Here is a 17,996-nt window from a genome sequence, read left to right on the forward strand (position 1 = left end):
AGCCCCAGCCCCAGCCCCAGCCCCAGCCCCAGCCCCAGCCCCAGCCCGCTGCTGTTTAGAAAAAGTCAGAAGCAGTGACAGGGGAGGTGCCATTGTGCTTCTGTTCCAGGTGCTAAACCGGCTCCTGGCATCTGCTTTGAGAGAGTCAACTCTGCAGGAGATCCTTATGGCAACTGTGGCAAAGACTCTAAGAGCGCCTTCGTCAAATGTGAACTGAGGTACAAGGCCATACCCCCTGCCACAACAGCACTGAGCCTGTTCACATGGCGGTCACTGCTCCACACCGCCCTTCTTCTGAGCTTGTCTCTTCTTACCCTTCCAGAGATGCCAAATGTGGAAAAATCCAGTGTCAAGGTGGTGCCAGCCGACCTGTCATTGGTACCAATGCTGTTTCCATAGAAACAAATATCCCACAGCAGGAAGGAGGTCGGATTCTGTGCCGGGGAACGCATGTGTACTTGGGTGATGACATGCCAGACCCAGGGCTTGTGCTTGCAGGAACAAAGTGTGCAGAAGGAAAAGTAAGTCCCCCAGTTCTCACTTGTATTATAATGTAAGTCTGGAACACAGCCCACTGGAAGAACCTGCTTAGGATGAGGTCAGCTGATCTTCTTAAAACTACTTGGAATTTGGTCTCTGGGATCCAATTCTTTGTACCTAGAAGAAAAACTCAGTGAAGCTGAGGTCCCAGTCTGACCATTGAGACGCAGACATGGGGACAGTGTTGTTTTTACCCTGGGATTCAGGAAGACTGTCTGCCAGGAAGTAACTTCCTAAAGAAACACAACTGTGGAGCTTCTTGCTTTGGGGATGTGCCAGAGCTCTTGGGAGCTTGTTCTCACCTGGTCAAAGTGGGAAGTCAGATGTCTCTTCAGAGACTCTATAAAGAAAAGAGGAACAGAGGAGGGGATGGTATCAGTGGAGAGACAGGGGAATCCTTTGGGAGAACAGAGAAGAGGAAGGCTGAGATGGTTTGAGAGTTAAAAGCAAGTTCAAACATTTTAAAGGAAGAAACTAGGGTTTTTTTGTTCTACCACACTGGTTTATATATGTGCATGTGTACAGGTGTGTGTGGGGGGGTGCATGGATATGTGTACCCTTGTGTATAGATTCTGGGTGTGTGCATAAGCATATGCATGTGGCGTGTGTGTGTGTGTGTGTGTGTGTGTGTGTGTGTGTGCATGTGTGTGCATGTTTGTGTGGTGTGTGTGTGTGTGTATTCTCATGAGTCCCATGGACAATATTAAGTTCATTCCTTTAAGCATTTCTTTCTTTCTCTTTTCTCCTTCCTTTCGTTTCCCCCCTCCCCACTTTGAGATGGAGTCCAGCTCTCCTGTCTGCACAGTTCATACTCCACAGACCGGGCTCCCACTCCAGTCTCTGTTTTGCTTTTGTTTGTCTTTTCATCAAATTTTCCATCAGATTAAATGATAGCAAATTAATTCAATGTTTCAAGGGAAAAATGATAAACCATCTGGCATTTTTAGGGCTCATTTTTTCCCAGGATCGTGAAGTCCCTCTCAGAGGTCATGGTGAAGAAAGGACAGAACCCAAGGTTTTCCTCGAAAAACCCTGGAGGCTGAAGTGCCCTCTACACATGTCTCCCATGTGTCCTGAGCCACAGACACTCCTTCTTCTTTTTTAGAATTATTTTTTTATATGTATGAATGTTTGGCTTACATGTATGTCTGAATACCACATATATGCCTGGTGCCCGTGGAGGCCAGAAAAAGACATTAGATCCCCAGGACTGGAGTTTTAGATAGTTATAAACCACCATATGGATGCTGGGAATCAAATGAGTCCTCTGGAAGAACAGCCAGTGCTCTTAAATGCTGAGCCACCATCTCTCCTACCCTAGACACTTTGTTTGAGGAAGATTCCACATTCTTCCAGTTCCCCCAGGCACATTAGCGTCTGTTCAGGCCTTGACATTCTAACACCAGTCTTGTAAACTATGGTCCGAGAAGCCAGGGCTGCTGTAGCTGGAATCCCAAGAATGCTGCTGCTTATGCAGGTGTCTTTGACCTTGCCAATAGGATCAAGACTACACAGGGCCCTCCCAGCAGAATCCATCAATGTGCATGTCCTCCTTGAAGCTTTGTTTTCCTTGCATGTGTATGGATGTATGTTCTTGTGTGTGAGGATACAAGTGTGTGCACATGCACATGTTGTCCAAAGGCCTTGGGTATGGTTCCTCCTGAGCTGTCCACTTTTTTTTTCTTTTTTTTTTTTCTTTTGGCGACACTCTCTCACCTGCCTGGAACTTGCCCAAGTAGGCCAGAGTGGCTGGACAGTAAGGCCCCAATGGAACTTCCTGTTTGCACTTCCCCAGCTGTAGGATCACAAACACACACCTTTCTACTTCACTGCTTATGTGGATTCTGGGGCTCTATCTCAGGCCCTCCTGATTGCATGGCAAGCACTGAACTGACAGGATCATCTCCCAGCCCCTGGGGTTTCCTTATCAGCAAACAGGCACCAGTCTCCAGCTTCCGGACCCCCGCCCCTATTGCTTTCTCTGAAGCGCACTTACTCTGCCAACTGTTGGTGAGATGGCCACCTGCCCACAGGAAGGCTATACTTGATGAAACCACTCTGTATCCTAAACCGTGAACTCTTCTTCCTTTCTCTCCACTAACCTGTAGCATTGTAGGAGAGAAAGATGCTGAGCACTGCCTAAGAGGCAGGCAGCCATTTCCAACTGGCCAAGGCCTCTGTAATGCCTGGATAAGCAGGACCCTGGGGAGCGTTCCTGTCAATGCTTTGTGACACCAGTGACCCAAAGCCCTGAATAAAACACGTGAAAAAACCAGTTATAATTTCTCACTCCACTAGAACTATCTTATGTGGCATTAAATGTAAAAGGGCCCGATACTGTTCACATTGGACAGAGTGTCGAGTCAGACCCCAGAAGCTGTGTTAGCTAGCAATAGACCTTATCCTGCTCCATCCCTGCTCACTAAAATGAGAGCCTTCTCTCAGTGTTCCTTGCTTTCTCTCTCATATCTATGTGTGGAGTGTATACAAGGATGTGTACATGTTTGTGACCTGTGAAAAACAGAGGTCAACCTCTGGTCTCCTTTGGTGACAGCCACCTTGTTTTCTAAGACAGGCTCTTTCACTGGAACCGGTTCACCTACAAAGTCAGGATGGCTGGCCAGCAAGCTCCAGAGCTCCCCTCTCCATAAGCTCCACAAACACCCACCACCACACTTGGATTTTTATTTTGGGTTTGGAGTTTTGTTTGGTTGAGTTTTTTGTTTGTTTGTTTGTTTGTTTGTTTGTTTTTAACATGGGCTCTGGGTCCTTAGGTTTGCACATCAAATATTTTACCAACTGAGCCGTCTCTCAAGCCTCCTGCTTTCTCTTTTTCATGTGCCTGTGTGAGGGAGGGGAACAGAGGTACTGAGCCTGTGCTGTGTGTCTCTCACAGATCTGCCTCAATCGTCGATGTCAGAATATCAGTGTCTTTGGTGTTCACAAGTGTGCAATGCAGTGCCATGGCCGAGGGGTGAGTAGATCAGTTTCTTCTTCTCAGCCTGCCCACAGCCAGCTAAGAGTTTTTTTAAATTTTCTGATGTATTTATTTTATTTGCTTGAATATTTTGCCTACATGTATGTATGTGTGTGCCTGGTGCCCACAGAGGCCAGAGAAAGGATCAGATTCCCTGGAACTAGAATTAGGGATGACTGTGAGCTACCATGTAGATGCTAGGAACCAAACCCAGGACTTCGACAAGAGCATCAAGTGCTCTTAACCACTGAGCCATCTCTCCAGCCCCTGCTAGCCAGACTTTCTTAAAACTACAGTAGTCAGTGAATGCCTTCTCAACGTTCTTTTCCGGAGACATTAACTGTCTCTGACCTTTACATAGCAGGAGAAATGTCACTTTCATTTAACAAAGAAAATCAGATTGAGAGGTAATTATCTTTTGAATTAACATTCTGCAATATAAAGAATTTTGTCATCTTCAAAGTAATTTCGGAGCTAACCTTGCCTCACAAAGGGCTCACATTAGCATTTCAAGCAGGGTTGTCCCTCTGGCTCCCAACAGCCCAAACTTGGCTCCACCGAGAAACTTACAAGAAGGATAAAAATGAAGACATCACATCTACCAACCGCATGTTCTTGAATGCCCTTGCCATGAGTTTTGACTACCACATGCTGCCAAGTTCAGAGAAGCTTTAGGGAAGAAAAGGACTCTAATTGTTCAAAACGTAATTTCTTTTTCCCGACGCAGTTAATTTTTTTTCCAATGGGATGGTATTAATCTTGATTAGTGGCACAAGCGGCTCATTTGTCCTCCGGAAGCCTTTTCTATGGAAACTGTGCTCTAAATTGTCTTTTTAGAATATCTAGACACTTGGGATTATGGGGGACTTTGTAAAATCACCACCATGCTGTAACCACGATAGATTGCCAAACTGCCTCAGACAGGCATGTTGATGTTGTGTACAGCTGACTCAGTATCAAATGGATTCTCATCACGTCTCCATTGAATTAGAGATTTCTTTCTAATGGCGATAGGGGAACTAGCCTGGTCCTTTTGTTTTTACTGATGAGGCCAAGGCCAATGTGGTAGTGAGGGTGTGTCCACAGTGACCTTGCTGGCCTCAAGAAAGTAGAACAGAGGCCCCTCTCTCTGATATTTATAGGTCTCTTGTACAGGTTGCCAAACTCTAAGGACCATATTTTCCAAAACAGCCAGCTATGATTTAGTGTAATAGTTAATCTCAATTGTCAGCTTTCTGAGATCTAGAGTCTCCTGGAAAATGAGCCTCTGGGAATGCCTGTGGAAGATTATCTTGACTAGGTTACTTGAGGTTGAAAGACCTGCCCAGTGTGGGTGGCATCATTCCCTGGGCTGGAATCCTGAACTGTATAAAAAGGAAAAAGTGAGCTGAGCACAGCATTCATGGCTCCCAAACTCTTGATATGAATGTGAAGTGACTGCCTGCTTCAAACTACTATCACTGTGATTCCACACTGTGATGGACTTGGAACGGTGAGCCAAAATAAATCCTTTCTCCTTTAAATTTTGTTGGTTTTTTTTTTTTTCAGAGTAATTTATTACAACATCAGAAAAGAAGCTAAGACATTTTAGTAACAAGTAGCTTGGCCCCAATCCCTCTATGATGAGACCAATCTCACCACCAGTACTTCCAAATTTCCTGCCCCAAGCTGAGACCAAACCAGGCAGGGTATGAGTCTCATGGATGGTTTGACACATATGCAGGGTGTACCACAGACACTAGAAAGCTGTCTGTCCAACTTGCTCTTGAGCAGCCCACATCATTGTGGAAACACCATCCCTGCCACATGAGCCTTGGCCTCATCATTAAAACCAAAGAACTGAGTTAGTCCATCCCTTAAAACCATTAGAAAGAACTCTGTCACCCAGTGATCTCAGATGCTCTGTAAAAGACAGAGTCCTGACCAATGGGAATGTCCTAGAAAGCGCATCCCTCCTTCTCACAGGCTTTGTTGACTGCTGCCCTCCACAGATGAAGCAACTGGACAAGTGATTGGATGCTTCACAGAAGCCAGTTAGATCAAGGAGCCACCACAAGCAAGACAACAGACTGTCAATGTCTTGTTTGCCTCCCAATATTTAGGCATATATTTGGCCTCAGTGTTTTTATGCAGTGCCCTAGAATTGGTTCACTAGTTCCACTGACTTTCATATAACAAACCACCCAGAAATTCATTACCTGTGATTTACACTGTTTAAGTGGAAGGGAGGTATACATACCAGACTGCCATCTGGAATCACAGTCCTTGATGTGGGAAGCTCTCTCCAGTCATCTCTACCACTGTCCTGTCCCTCCACCCACCGCAATTTGTCAGATGGGCCTTTATCTAAGGTCCCCAAAGCTCAATCTACTTCTCACAAAACAAAACATATACGCACACTCCTGTGGCTGTGGATGTAGCTCTGTTGGTATTCACCTAGCATGTACAAAGCCCCAAGTGTGACCCCAAGTACCTCATAAAGTAGGTGTGAGACATACCTATAATCTCTCAGCACTCAGAAAGTGGACGCAGGAGAATTAAATATTCAAGGTCATTCTTGCACACATAGCTAGTTCAGGGCCAATCTTAGATACGTTAGACCTTGTCTCAAAAAAAGATAAAAATAAAGAACAGTGTGTGTGTGTGTGTGTGTGTGTATGTTTGTGTGTATATATACTATATATACATTATATATACATATATAATTTATGTATACTTATATATATAATATATGTATATGAATATATATTAAACTATAAAATTAAAAAACTTTAAAAGTGGTTTTCACACTCAAAATCAATTGGTTCATATCCTGTTTGGTGAGTTACATACATATCAATAGTGAATCCAAGCAGAAGAACCACATGGGAGACCCTTGTCAAACAGACTCCTGGGTCCTTCCATGGGAACTCTGGTCTCCCATTAGGGTGCATTATCTAGGAATAGCAAGGGCAAAGGCATGCTCTCCTGCCATCTACTTCAGAAGAAAGAATTCTGTCTTTGCCTATTATGTGTTGTGACTAGGAGGCAGATAATAGCCACAGTGGGCTAAAAGAGTAAGCATTTGGGGATAGGAGTAGGCTCACAGATATATTAGCAGACCCCTGTGAACTTCTATGGATATCAGAAAATCAGAGGCCCAGCAATAGACCTACTTCCCTCCCTGAACCTCCTGTCTGAAATAGACAGATCTGTGCCACAGTGGTCTGATTCTGGGTCTTTCCTTACCACAAAGAAGGCAACTCCACAGCTTTCAGGGTTGAAAAAAAAATGAGACCAGGAAAGGGAGCTGGCTCCCAACAGCAGCTCCCCACCACAGGCAGGTTGTGCCGCTCTCAGCTCTTCAGGTTCTACCCAACTCACTGGTGGTGCTGTTTGGAGCTGATTCTCGACGTCTTGCTTGCATTTACTGAGTCTATGTGTGTTGCTGAAGGGATCTAGCAGAATACCCTTGCTTTTGTGTGTCCTAACCCTGTCCACTCTGGATGTTTTTCTCCACTTCTGCCCGAAAGGTATGTAACAACAGGAAGAATTGCCACTGTGAAGCCCACTGGGCTCCTCCGTTCTGTGATAAGTTTGGCTTTGGAGGAAGCACAGACAGTGGTCCCATTCGACAGCCAGGTAAGTGTGGCCTCAGGATCCCAGGAATTGGATGCTGGGCTGCTGGGAGCTGTGTCTACTGGACAGGCTTCCCCACAATGGGACCCTGAGTGCCTCTGTCCCAGCCCGAAGCTTGCAGGTTCTAAATGTTATTGTCCTCCCCAGACTTCCCTTCCTTTTGGTCCTTGGTCCTGTTCAATGCAGCTGAGGTGTTGAGTTGGCCATTTTTTCTCCCTGTGACACTTTTCTCCATGGTGAACTGCCAAATGTGTATGTCACTGTCATTTCAAAGTACTTTGCAAAGAGTAGCTCTTGTGTGCTGCCACTTCAGTGCATTTTAAAACTCTGATCAGAGGAGTAATAGACAGCATAGGGGTGGGGAAGGGAACAAGCAAGAACAGCAAAGGTATGACAGCTACCTCTTAATAAAGAAGATGGATACCACCACTGGGCTAAGGGTGGTAACTTCAATACAGTGCTTGCACTTGAGTGTGGGTCCACAGAACCCACACAAGGAGTTAAGCATGGTGGTGTATGCTTGTAATCCTAGAACTAGGGAAGAAGAGAGAAGAAGATCCCCAGGGCTTGCTGGCTAACCAGTCTAGCCAAATAGGGGAACTCTACGTTCATTAAGAGACCCTGTCTCCAAAATAAGGTGGAAGATAGCTGATGTCAGCCTCTTGCTTCCACATGCACCCACACATGTAGACACACATCACACAGGAGAGAGAGAGAGTGGTCAGAGCAGTTGTCACATTCATGGTAGCTGTTTGCATTGAGCAGTTGGTTATGGGCAGATAGGATGCTAATTAGTGTACACTTTGCTGTCTGTTCTTTACATGGTTTTAAAAACAGACATTTTTAAAAATTGAAATATAATTACATTATTTCCCTCCTTTCTTTTCTTTCCTTCAACCTTTCCCAGGGACACCTGACCCCACTCATTCTCAAATCATCTCCATTAAAAAAATGTTAGTTGCATGCGTACACACACACATACACACACACACACACACACACACACAGAGAGAGAGAGAGAGAGAGAGAGAGAGAGAGAGAGAGAGAGAGAGAGAGAGAGAGAGAGAAATATGCTAAATCTGTTTATGTTGCTTACATGTATATGATTTCGGGGCTATCCACGTGGTATTGGATATCCAATTAAGGGGCTCATTCCTGGGGAGGACTGACTCCCACTGCCAGCATTCTTTAGTTGCTTGTAGTTCTTTGTCTAGGGATGGGGTCCTGTGGAGCGCCACCATTTCACATTAGCATGTGGATTTGTATCATCTGGGTCTTGGCCTCACCGTTCCACACTCTGATGGTGTTCACCTGACCATGGCTCGGCCACTCAGTCAGCAAAACCCATGCATATCTGTCCACTTGTGATTCTAGAGAGGAATTAAGGAGAGTCTCCAGGGCACGAAGGTGCCACCATAGGGGAAGAGAGGGTACTCTGGGAGGAGAGCAGCCCTGCATGCTTAGGCACAGTATGGAAATGTCAGAGGGCTCCCCAGGACCTTGATGTGCTTTGTTGCTATCTTCAGGAAGGACTAGGGCTGGAGCTCAGCAAACAAGGTGCTTTCCTAGTGTCTCATTGCTGTGAAGAGATACCATGACCACAGCAGCTTTTATAAAGGGCAACATTTAATTGGGGCTGGCTTACAGTTTCAGAGTTTTAGTCCATTGTGGTCACGGCAGGAAGCATGGTGGCTTGTAAGCAGACATGGTGCTGGAGAAGGAGATGAGAGTTCTACATCTTGATCTGCAGGCAGCAGCAGGAGACTGAGCTGCACAGGGCATAGGTTGAGCATATGAGACCTCAAAGCCTGCCACCACAGTGACACACTTCCTCCCACAAGGCCATACCTATTCCAACAAAGCCACACCTCCTAATAGTACCATTCCCTGTGAGGGCAAGCATTCAAACACATGAGTCAGTGGGGGAATTTCTACTCAAACCACCACACCTAGGATGCATGAAGCCCTAGATTTAATCTCCAGTACGACATGGAGCAGGGTAATATGCCTTTCATCCTAGCAGTGGAGAAGTGGAGGCAGGAGGATCAGTTCAAGCCATCCCTAGGCTACATGCAAATTTCAGGCCACCCTGGACTCTATGAGACTCTGTCTCAGAACAGAAAGCTTTACAAAGTAGAGACACTCCAAGCACAGACAACTGGCTATACCAAGGCCTGGAGTCAAGATAGAAAGGACAGGATGACAGTCACTGAGAGTGGTAGCTCCCAGGTTACAGATTGGGCAGTAGAGTCCTGATGCTGTTTAGAATAGCTCAAGTAGTTGGCACTGTCCTCATGGCAACAAGCAATCCTGAGGTAAGGTGTCCAAGTGCCATTTAAGACCTGGAAGGGCTTTGATTGTATATACAGATCAGTTTAAGACTTACAGGTTAAAGTAAGAAAGTAAAAGATGTTCTTAAATTTGTTATGAGGCAGAAGAACTCTACCTGAAACCCCAGGATGCTACTAAGAGCCTGAAAGGAATTGTGTTTGACCAGGAGACCAGCTATAATGCTCTTCCAGTCATGTGGATGGCTTTATAGGGAGCCTCCAATCCTAATAACATGGCCCGGTACCTTGTGTGGTTCAATAGTTCACTCTGCTATGGTTGTGCCTAGGGGAATCTGTGTGGTCCAGATGCCAGGGTCCTACCTACCAGACCATGTCTCTGTATTAACAAGTTCCGAAGTCATCACAGGCGAATAATGGTGGCATAGACCAGAGCTCAAATATGACCTTTGAAGAGAGACTAATTTATTAGGATATCGTTCAGGGATTTACGTGCTCTGGTTCTGTTTGTTCCTGTAGAGCTTGCTCTGCCATAAATGTCACGGCTCAATGTCTCCCGTATTTTATTGGAACGGCCTCCTCCCCTGAGCCAAATGTGTTTTGTTTCAGATAACCAGGGCTTGACTGTAGGAATCCTGGTGAGTGTCCTGTGTCTGCTTGCCGCTGGATTTGTGGTATATCTCAAAAGGAAGACATTGATGCGGCTGCTGTTCACGCATAAGAAAACCACCATGGAAAAGCTAAGGTATGTCAACTCTTCAAAAACCAACGGCTGAAAGAATATTCAACAAACTATCTCTCACTGTGTCAGCTGCACCATCCTCAGCAAAGGACAGGGCAGATTTTCTGGAGAGTAACACTGGGTTTCTTTTGTTTGTTTTTGTTTTTGTAAATGTCTGCCAGGCCAGCTGTCTCTTTGACTCTCTCTTCTAGCTATGTGCTGTCCATCACATAAATAAGCCATGTGTTGGTGAATTCCACAAATGGGTCTTCTCTAATCTTTGCATTAGTATTTTTTACAAGGCCTGTGGACACTGGAATGTGTTCCTCAGATGGCACAGCTTTAGGCCCAAATGTGCTCAGAGATGCAATCGCTGACATGCCAGCTTCATGCAAAACATCTCCTGTGTGCCCAAAGCTGTTTCCGTGGTTTTCAGTTAACTAAACTGACAGAACAGTGGCTGGAGAGCAGGAATCCATGTTCATTTTTCATCTCATAGGCATGTGAGATCATTTTTCCCCCTGAGGATTTGTCCCATGGAATTAAAATAAGTGACAGTCTAAGTATCAGCAGGAACAGGATGGGAGAAGTTAGTACAAAGAGGAGGGCAAGCCTTTGCTCAGCAGTTGTTGGGTTGCCTTGCAGGTGTGTGCACCCTTCCCGGACACCCAGTGGCCCTCACCTTGGCCAAGCTCATCACACTCTCGGAAAAGGCCTGCTGATGAGCCGGTCACCACATTGCAACACCCCCAAGGTAGGTCGCACAAGAACTTAGTATGCTGGGAAGGCGTGAGGTTGCATGGGAAGACAGGGCTCCATCATCTCTGTGAAATGCTTAGTTGGCACCTTTGGTTCAACTATAACCCCATTACCCTGCAATAGTCAGTGCCTAGAGGTACGTCCTAGAGTAATCCTCAGGGTCCCTAAAAGATTCTGATAAGGCAGTCAGTGTCCACACACAGTGGGGTATGTGGATATTATAAACCACGATCAATCTCTGCAGTGACCTAGAGCTAGTTCTCAGCAGCCCCACTGGGAACACAGCCAGAGCAAACTCTTTGTTACAAGGCCCTGCCTATCATTTCCAGGGCCACCAGCTATGTCTAGGTGAGCTTTCTGGCCTGTGTCTCACTGAGCCTCAGTTCTGCCCAGAACTGTGGAAGCCATGCCCACTCTATTCTTTTAAAGAACTATATCCTTATCCTTAGCTAGTCCATGGTTCCTCAGGGTCTCAATGTTTTACTTAGGCGTAGAAGTCTTAAATATTGAACCCTATTATAGTACATGCCTATAATCTCAGTACATGAGGAGCATATTTAGTTCAAAATACAAAAACACCGATGTAAATCAAAAAGTTGGTTAAAGAATAAGAACACTTGGCTGGGTGGTAGTGATGCACGCCTTTAATCCCACCACTCAGGAGGCAGAGGGAGGTGGATCTCTGAGTTCAAATCTAGCCTGCTCTATAGAGTGAATTCCAGGGCAGCCAGGGCTACACAGAGAAACCCTGTCTTGGAAAACAAAACAAACAAACAAATAAAAAGAATACAATCATTTAATTATGCAACATTAAATACTGGGAACAATCATACCTCGATAAAGATATTTATAAAAAAAAAAAAAAAAGAGTGTGAAATACTAGATCAGCTGCACCGGTTCTGTTCCTCCTCCAAACACAAGGAGGTTTGTCCGGAGATGAGCACCTTGCCTCTGGAGCAGGTAGTTCTCACAGAACCCTTGTGCACACTAAGCTCACACCTTGCGTGCAGTCCAGCCTGTGTCTTCATACTTGGTACTTCAAGTTTCTTTTATCTATTTGTTAATTAAACCAGCCTAGTGATGGATTGATTGAGGCGGAATCTTCTCTATAGCAAACACTAGCTTCCAATTCTCAGTTCTCCTGCCTCAGCCTTCCAAATGCCAGTGTCACCATTGTGGTTTTCAATGTTTGTTTTTTTTTTAATCTATATAAAAACTTCTCTCTCTATTCCAGATTTATGGGGTGCTTCCTGTAGAATTTTCAACTATAAATAAGTAAATACAGTCCGTTGTATGGGCATCCTGGAAGTTCCATTCCCACATAGACAGTGGTCACAGGCCAGTTAGCGCTGCTCTTCCCTTAGCTAGTAAAATCCACCAGAGCTGACTCTGCTTTGACCACGCAGGACAGGCACTCACTGAAATGCCAGAACATTGACATCAGCAGGCCCCTCAGCGCTCGAGCCGTCCCTCAGCCTCAGTCACCTCAGCGAGTGTTCCTGCCTCTCCACCAGGCACCACGTGCACCCAGTGGCCCTGCCAGGCCCCTGCCCGCCAATCCTGCAGTCAGGCAGGCCCAGGTATGCCTCTCATGCTGACTAGGTGGGATCCAAGCTCTACTACTTGCTAACATGTAAACTTGGGCAAATTGTTTAGCATAGTGACTGTATGAAATGGAGGTCAGTTAATCAGATGGTTGACTAAGATAACCCACATACAGTGCCTATAGTATAGCAATCATAAGACACTTTAATATTTTGTAATTAGTAATTATTTTAAATATTCAGAGTTGTTTGCATGTCAGTATAATGTATCATCTAAATCAGAACTTAAAACTTTTCTACTGTGAGCATTTTTTACCTGAGGAATTTTTATAGGACTCTAGGTAGATAGATTAAAAAAAATTTATAGGAAAATATTAAAAGTCTTTGTTTCTGTGTGAGCAGAAAACATAACAGTATTAAATCTGAGCTGGGGCGTTCAGGGCAGTGTTTTTGTCAGTGGTACATGGTGTGACAGTTTGTGTTGTGTGTTCAGAACCAAGGCTGCGGTGACACGGGATGTGACATAGGCAAGCACTACCAGAACGCACCGATACAGTACACATTCGGCTTTGAAACAGCTTTAGGTTGCTGCACGTTGAGCTAAAGGCCCACAGCTGAAGAAGCTGAGATTTCAACCATAACATTTTGAGAATGGCAATGGGTACTGCTGACAACTTGAATAATGAAACAAAATCATTTTTAAATGCTATTGTTATATTTTCCCATTACTGTTTCTATATATTTATAATTACATCTTTAACATAGAGGTTATTCTCTGTGCATGTAGCTTTACTGCTTGTTTCTGTCTTAAAGTTGTTTCTCCATCCATTTTCATTACAGAGCCTATAAAATGTTCTTTCAATAGCAACATGCTGCTTGGGTGTGGAATTACCTGGGAGAGAGTGAATACATTGAGAGATACGGGTTTTGTTTTATAAATAGTTGTTTAGAAGAGCTAGACTGATACATTTTGGAGTTCTTTATTCCTTTAGGAAAGATTCAAGTGAAATATAAGATTGGAAAACACACAAATCTTTAAATGGTTGGATAAAGTTAAATGTTTGGTTAGAGTATTGCATGTATTTAGGCTCTCCCATTGACACTAGCAAGGTCATGATGACAAAGATAGAGGTTGACATTTCAAAGCTTTGCTTATTTGATAGATAAAACATAATGCCTCCATTTTCTGTCTAATAGTTAAATCAGTTCCTGATAAATGTGCCTGAGCCCATCAGTTTTTGTTTTGATTTAATATTTTGTTAGTTCGTTTATATACAGTGTTTTTTCCTCTGTGTTTTGAGATTTGGGGCTAAATGTTATATGAGAGTTCCTTTTGCTTTTGTGAGAAGCTAAGCAGCACTGACCCCTGTCAACTGATAATAATGCTTCTAGTCATGTTTCCTGTCTCCTGAGGATAGTATACTAACTGTCTCCTGAGGGTCAAATTTTGCCTCTAGGAGAAAAAACACCTCTCTGGAAATCAATCCATGATCATCATAGCTTGGTACCAGAATTTTATTGCTTCAGGAAAATGTGGAAACCTGATTCCACATTGCCCTCATGTTTAAATAATGGATGTCTTAAAATCATGGCCTTTGGAGCTAGAAAAAAATGACTCAGAGTTTAAGAATACTTACAGCTTTTACAGAAGACCTGGTTCAATTTCCAGAACCCACATGACTTCTGCAGGCTTGCATGTGGTGCACATATATTTGGACACATGTATACACATATTTTAAGTGGCCTTTATGGGTATCAAGAGCCACTTTGCATGGAACTTTTACTTTCAGCCAAACAGACTTTTTCAAGCCAATGAGGATTTGATTATACATGCTCATATATCGATCCCTTCAGCTCTTCCCCTCTCCTAATCTCCCACATCTCATACTTTCCTTCCTGCCTTTGAAACAAGCCTGTTGTTGGGATGGTATAATCCCCTTGTCTAAAAATGTCTTTCTTCATGAAGGATATTTTGGCTGGGTATAGAATTTTAGGTTGACATTTTTCGGGAAGTGTTCTTCCCCTTCTGTCTGGACTGTACCGTGATAAGAAATCCACCAATTTATTTCCACAGCCTCTGCTCCAGGAAAGTAATGTAACCACTTATTTTAGGGAGGGCGTGGTTTTCTCTGTGGTTAAGCTGGAATAAGATCATATATGGTCAAAATATTTGTTTACTGAACAACCCTCTTCCTAGGCTTGTGACTACAGAGAAGTGGCTTTCTTGAGTTTGTTTTTATTTCTTTGGTGCCATTTAGTTATTTCCAGATTGTGTGTATTTACATATTTCACTTTCTGGTTGCTTCTTTTATACTTCCTGGACAGGGCTTTGGCATGCACCCATGTACACACAGAAGGACCCACCAGTGAGTAGTTCCTTGAATCTAGAGTCTACCAGGTAGTCTTTATTTCTCTAATTTTCAGTTTTCTATCAGTTATTTAGTGATATTTTTTGTTGCAAGTACAAAGGAATAAGGTAAGCCATGCTTATTCCATCTTGTTAGTCACAACCTCATTTTCTTTCATAATTATTTTATTGATGATAACATTCAAACTACTTCATATCTAGCAGCTCTTACTAGGAAAAAAAAAGGCTTGACTTTCAGCAGGTTTCTTTGATCTAAAAACTTGTATCACAGCCAGTTTCAGGCTATAAACAGGTTACTGCACAGGGAGTCCAGAACTGGCCATCCTGAGCTCATGTTGGCAAGCACCATGGCCCTGCTTCAGGAGTGTTGTGTTCTGTGAATTATCTCGTGCTGTCTCTGACTGGTTTTCTTTTTTTTTTTTTTAAATATAACAGCAAGGTAGTCTTCTTTGCTCATATAGTAGAGTCTTCTTTTTAAAGAAATTTCTGTTCTTTATTATAATTCTGATTTCTGGCATATCAGGAACTCTGGTTTTGAATATTACATCAATGTATCTTTCCTTTTGTGAAACTCTCTTTTCCTGAATGCTTACAACTATCTCTCCCACTCACTACCAGTTAGGAACCTTGTATTATCTCTTCAGTTGGTTTTGTGGACTGCTGATAGGCCAGAAAGACAAATGGAAGAGAAACCTATCTTGGTTTACCTTGCTGTAGGGCAACAGGCACATTCTAAACATGTCTAGGTTGTGGGCTTGCTTGAGAATACAACAGGAGCTGTAAGCCCAGGATATGAACCATCATTCAGTGCCTTACATACACATTTCCAGTATTCTCACAGAGAATCTGTAAAAAACAAGGATAATCTTTACACAGTGCACAAAAAGATTATCCCTACAGGAACCCAGTGAATCCACACATCCTGAGGCTTCTTAGTCCTCTCTTTCAGCAGTGCCACCTCTGCACAGTGCCAAACTGGGACTAAGAGACCGCATAACCCAAGAGCAGTTGTGAACAATGGTTTTCTCCCACAGTTGTCAGTAACCCACAGAAGTGGCTCCTTCAAAGCAGCCACCCAAAAGCCTTCTGTTTTGTGAAACTAAGAGAGTCTCCCCTTTAAGCACCAATCACAAGAAACTCCACATCCTCACTCCGAGCTGTGTCTGTCTGGAGCCCTTCAGAGACAAGTGACACCACTAGCTGCATAAGTTCCCTGTCATCAAACATAGAGACCTGGAATCCATACCATGTAGGTGTGAACAGTATCTAGAGCTGACTCTTGCTTGGCAGCAAGAATTGAATCCACTGACACTTTACAGTTCCCTGGGTACCAGCCCATACGACATGACACAGATGTGCCTCCATGGCCAATCCTGCTATGCTTGTCCAAATTTATCACACTCCAGGGATGGGGAACATTGGCTAACTTTATATTTAAAGAATGAGTGTCATCTTTCTAGAAAACATTTCATCCCCCATAAACTCAACTCATTCTTGCCCAAATGTGCCTCTTGGAACGTGGGCTTTTCATCTTATGGTCAGTCCTTGTATTGTACCTGCTTGTATCTGCTTCACATACTATGTGCACATCCTGTGTGCACATGTATGACGATCAAAGAACAACCTTCAGAGGTTAGTTCTCTTCCTACCTTGCTGAGACAGGGCCTGTGGTTTGTGACAGTAGGGTGAGTCTCTGTCTCCATTGTAGAGGAATGCCATGATTATAGATGTGTCTAGATGTGTCAGGAGCCATTTCCCTGGGCTTACAGTGTGCCCATTGTTACTGCTGGAGGAAGGAGAGCAGAACAAGGTTCATGGCTGGAAGGATTCTTAGGCTCCAGGACAGCCCAGATAAAATCCATCATTCAGTAGATTCTCACTTATTGGGAATTAATTGAGTTACTTACAGTTTAAACAAAAACATGCTACATGTCCCAGTAAAGAAATACATTTTTCAGCTCACAGAAAACTGCGTCTCAAGAAGACACAGCTAAGACATGGCAGATCTACATGAGATCTTTCACTGTCAGACTTGATGTGCTCAGGTCCTAAACAGATTTGAGTGTTGCCTTCAGTTCATCAGTGGCCATTCTCCTAACAAGCAGCGCCTTGTCTGTGTGCCACTGGCCCAGCTTTACCCATTTGGTTTGCTAAACATCTGTCTCACAAATTGGCATGTGAATGATGCCTGCTGATGCATGGGCACACTTGATCTAAGGATCCATTTTTCTTTAAACACCTCAGTTTCCTGGGAAATACTAGGAAGTAATATCTCAGCGAGTTACAGAGCTGAACTAAGAGCTGAGATCATGTTCCCCATTGCATTAGAAAAACAGAGACTTTTAAAAATTGAACCCATCACTTGGGAAGACTAATTGTTAAGGTATTGTGGTCCTTTCTTGAAAATATTGCTAGGTCCAAAAGAATTATCAGTCCTGGTTTGTGCACCATGTATCTACACTGTGGAAATTTCAGCCAAACAGCAATGGAAGAAGAATTCACTTCCACTGTTACATTTAGTGTGTGTGTGTGTGTGTGTGTGTGTGTGTGTGTGTGTGTGTGTGTACTCAAGTGGGTATATGTTTTAGTACAAGGAACCTGTGTTGTGCTTTTAATGACTATAAAATCATTCAAATATACACTGAGCACTGAGTACATGACAGGTACTACAGAGCTGAGTGCTTGTCAGGTGTTTCTATCCCTGTGAACTGAGAGAAGTTGCTACCATAAGCTCTAGTTTATGGAGGAAGACAGAGCACAGTAAGGCTGCATATTCCATGGGCAAGGAGGGAAATGTAGGAGAGTTAAGGGCTCGAACTCACATTCTTCACTTGCAGCATTAAAATGGATGTGAGGAGTTAGAGATTTGATTTAGTTGGTAGAGTGTTTACATAGTATGCATGAAGTCCTGGGGTTCATAGAAAGATGGCATGGTGATGTAAGCCTAAAATCCCAGCACTCAGGAGGTTAAAGTTGGGAAAATCAAAAATTCAAGGTTAGTTGGCTCTCAACACACACTTCTATTGGCTCTCACCTAGGCAGAAGTGGGTGGATCTCTGTGAGTTCAAGGCCAGCCTGTTCTACATAGAGTCTACATAGAGTTCCAGGACAACCAGAGCTACTTAGTGATAGAGTCAGTCACAAAAAGGGGAGGGGGGAAAGAAGGGAAGGGGAGGGAAGG

The 17,996-nt window shown here is 43.9% G+C and overlaps 1 protein-coding gene across 1 annotated transcript in view; it reads left to right on the forward strand.

The window, feature by feature from the left end:
- Adam12 (ADAM metallopeptidase domain 12) overlaps positions 1–17,996 on the forward strand; it is a 277,083-nt gene that overhangs the window by 251,388 nt on the left and 7,699 nt on the right. Inside the window, exons 15-21 of the mRNA XM_028772568.1 lie at positions 110–218; positions 323–521; positions 3,437–3,514; positions 7,030–7,138; positions 10,033–10,168; positions 10,790–10,898; positions 12,310–12,483. Of these exons, the coding sequence (XP_028628401.1) occupies positions 110–218; positions 323–521; positions 3,437–3,514; positions 7,030–7,138; positions 10,033–10,168; positions 10,790–10,898; positions 12,310–12,483 (914 nt within the window). The remainder of the gene's footprint in view (positions 1–109; positions 219–322; positions 522–3,436; positions 3,515–7,029; positions 7,139–10,032; positions 10,169–10,789; positions 10,899–12,309; positions 12,484–17,996) is intronic.

The sequence above is a fragment of the Grammomys surdaster genome, unplaced genomic scaffold (genome assembly GCF_004785775.1).
Source record: "Grammomys surdaster isolate TR1022 unplaced genomic scaffold, NIH_TR_1.0 214, whole genome shotgun sequence".
In the NCBI taxonomy this organism is placed as follows: Eukaryota; Metazoa; Chordata; class Mammalia; order Rodentia; family Muridae; genus Grammomys; species Grammomys surdaster.